Below are 1,070 nucleotides of genomic sequence, written 5' to 3'. Positions count from 1 at the left end.
CGCGGGGCTATAGGCTGTAAGTGTTGCTTCTTCCGCCCGGCGGGGTTTTTTTTTTTACGAGCACCAGACTGATGCTGGGACAGGAGCGCACCGCTGCCGCCGATCAGCCGAATGGAGGACCGCACACAGACGCGGAGGTGCGTGCGCCTGCGCAAAGCCCTCCGTGTGTGTCTCGTAGAAGTCCTCCAGGCGTATGACCAGACCTTTACCGTCGTCAAGGGATTCTCTGAGCAGCTGGATCTGGAAAAGTATTTTGACATTTACGACGTCAGCGATCTGGACATCTCAGATGCGCAACACGGCCTCGTCGAGAGCGACCCAGAGGACGCGGAGTCACTGCGCATGCTCAAGATTGCAGCTTCACGATTCCACACCATGCGCAAGATGGCGCTTTGCGCTCTGCTGGCTCTTGACGCCAGTGGTGACAGTAGCGATCTCATGCGTTGGACGACCGCCGTAGAAGCTCTCCGTGCGCTCAATATGTCTACGTCTTCGAGTTTCGAACGCCTCAAGACGATACTGAGCGAGCAGGAATGTAAGTGACGCGTGAACCCTTGGACCCCTTGGGCTGGATCGACGCTAACTTGTCACAGCATTCCCCACGCCGCCCACACCTAGAATGCCGCTCACACCGGGACGAGAACGTTGGAGGGGCCAATTACGCAAATTGAACTCCCTCTCGACAGGCATTCGAGGCCTGCAAGCCAAGCTGCAGCTGCTGAGGGAGGAATCTGACCGGACACTGAACGAATCCGACGATATTTCCGAAATGGGATCCAATCTCATGTCACAATATGAATCAATCGGCGTCGACCTCAAGGCGTTGATGCAAGCCTGGGAAGAGGGCAAGGCGGCTCTTGCCGTGGGTATCGACCGGAACGAGAAACGCCTGTCATCGATGAGTACGCTCTTGTCACCGACGAGCTCCATCAGCGGCCCCACAGTCGTGGAAGAAGGAGGTGGCGCCATGGAAGCTCTCAAAGCCCTCAATGGCGAACTCCCTTCGAGTCATGCCAGCAGCAATGCAGACAGCGATGAGATATTCGAAGCCGTGGCCATGCCACGCCCTT

The 1,070-nt window shown here is 57.1% G+C and overlaps 1 protein-coding gene across 1 annotated transcript in view; it reads left to right on the top strand.

Annotated features, from left to right (window-relative positions):
• Window positions 1–1,070, top strand: part of VDBG_04776 (conserved hypothetical protein) — a gene marked incomplete at both ends in the record, with an annotated part of 3,120 nt that overhangs the window by 1,523 nt on the left and 527 nt on the right. The window contains 3 exons of the mRNA XM_003005124.1: window positions 68–137; window positions 190–535; window positions 687–1,051. Coding sequence (XP_003005170.1) covers window positions 68–137; window positions 190–535; window positions 687–1,051 — 781 coding nt within the window. The remainder of the gene's footprint in view (window positions 1–67; window positions 138–189; window positions 536–686; window positions 1,052–1,070) is intronic.

Source organism: Verticillium alfalfae, genomic scaffold (genome assembly GCF_000150825.1).
Source record: "Verticillium alfalfae VaMs.102 supercont1.5 genomic scaffold, whole genome shotgun sequence".
Lineage (NCBI taxonomy): Eukaryota > Fungi > Ascomycota > Sordariomycetes > Glomerellales > Plectosphaerellaceae > Verticillium > Verticillium alfalfae.
This window is presented reverse-complemented; position numbering and strand designations above follow the sequence as displayed.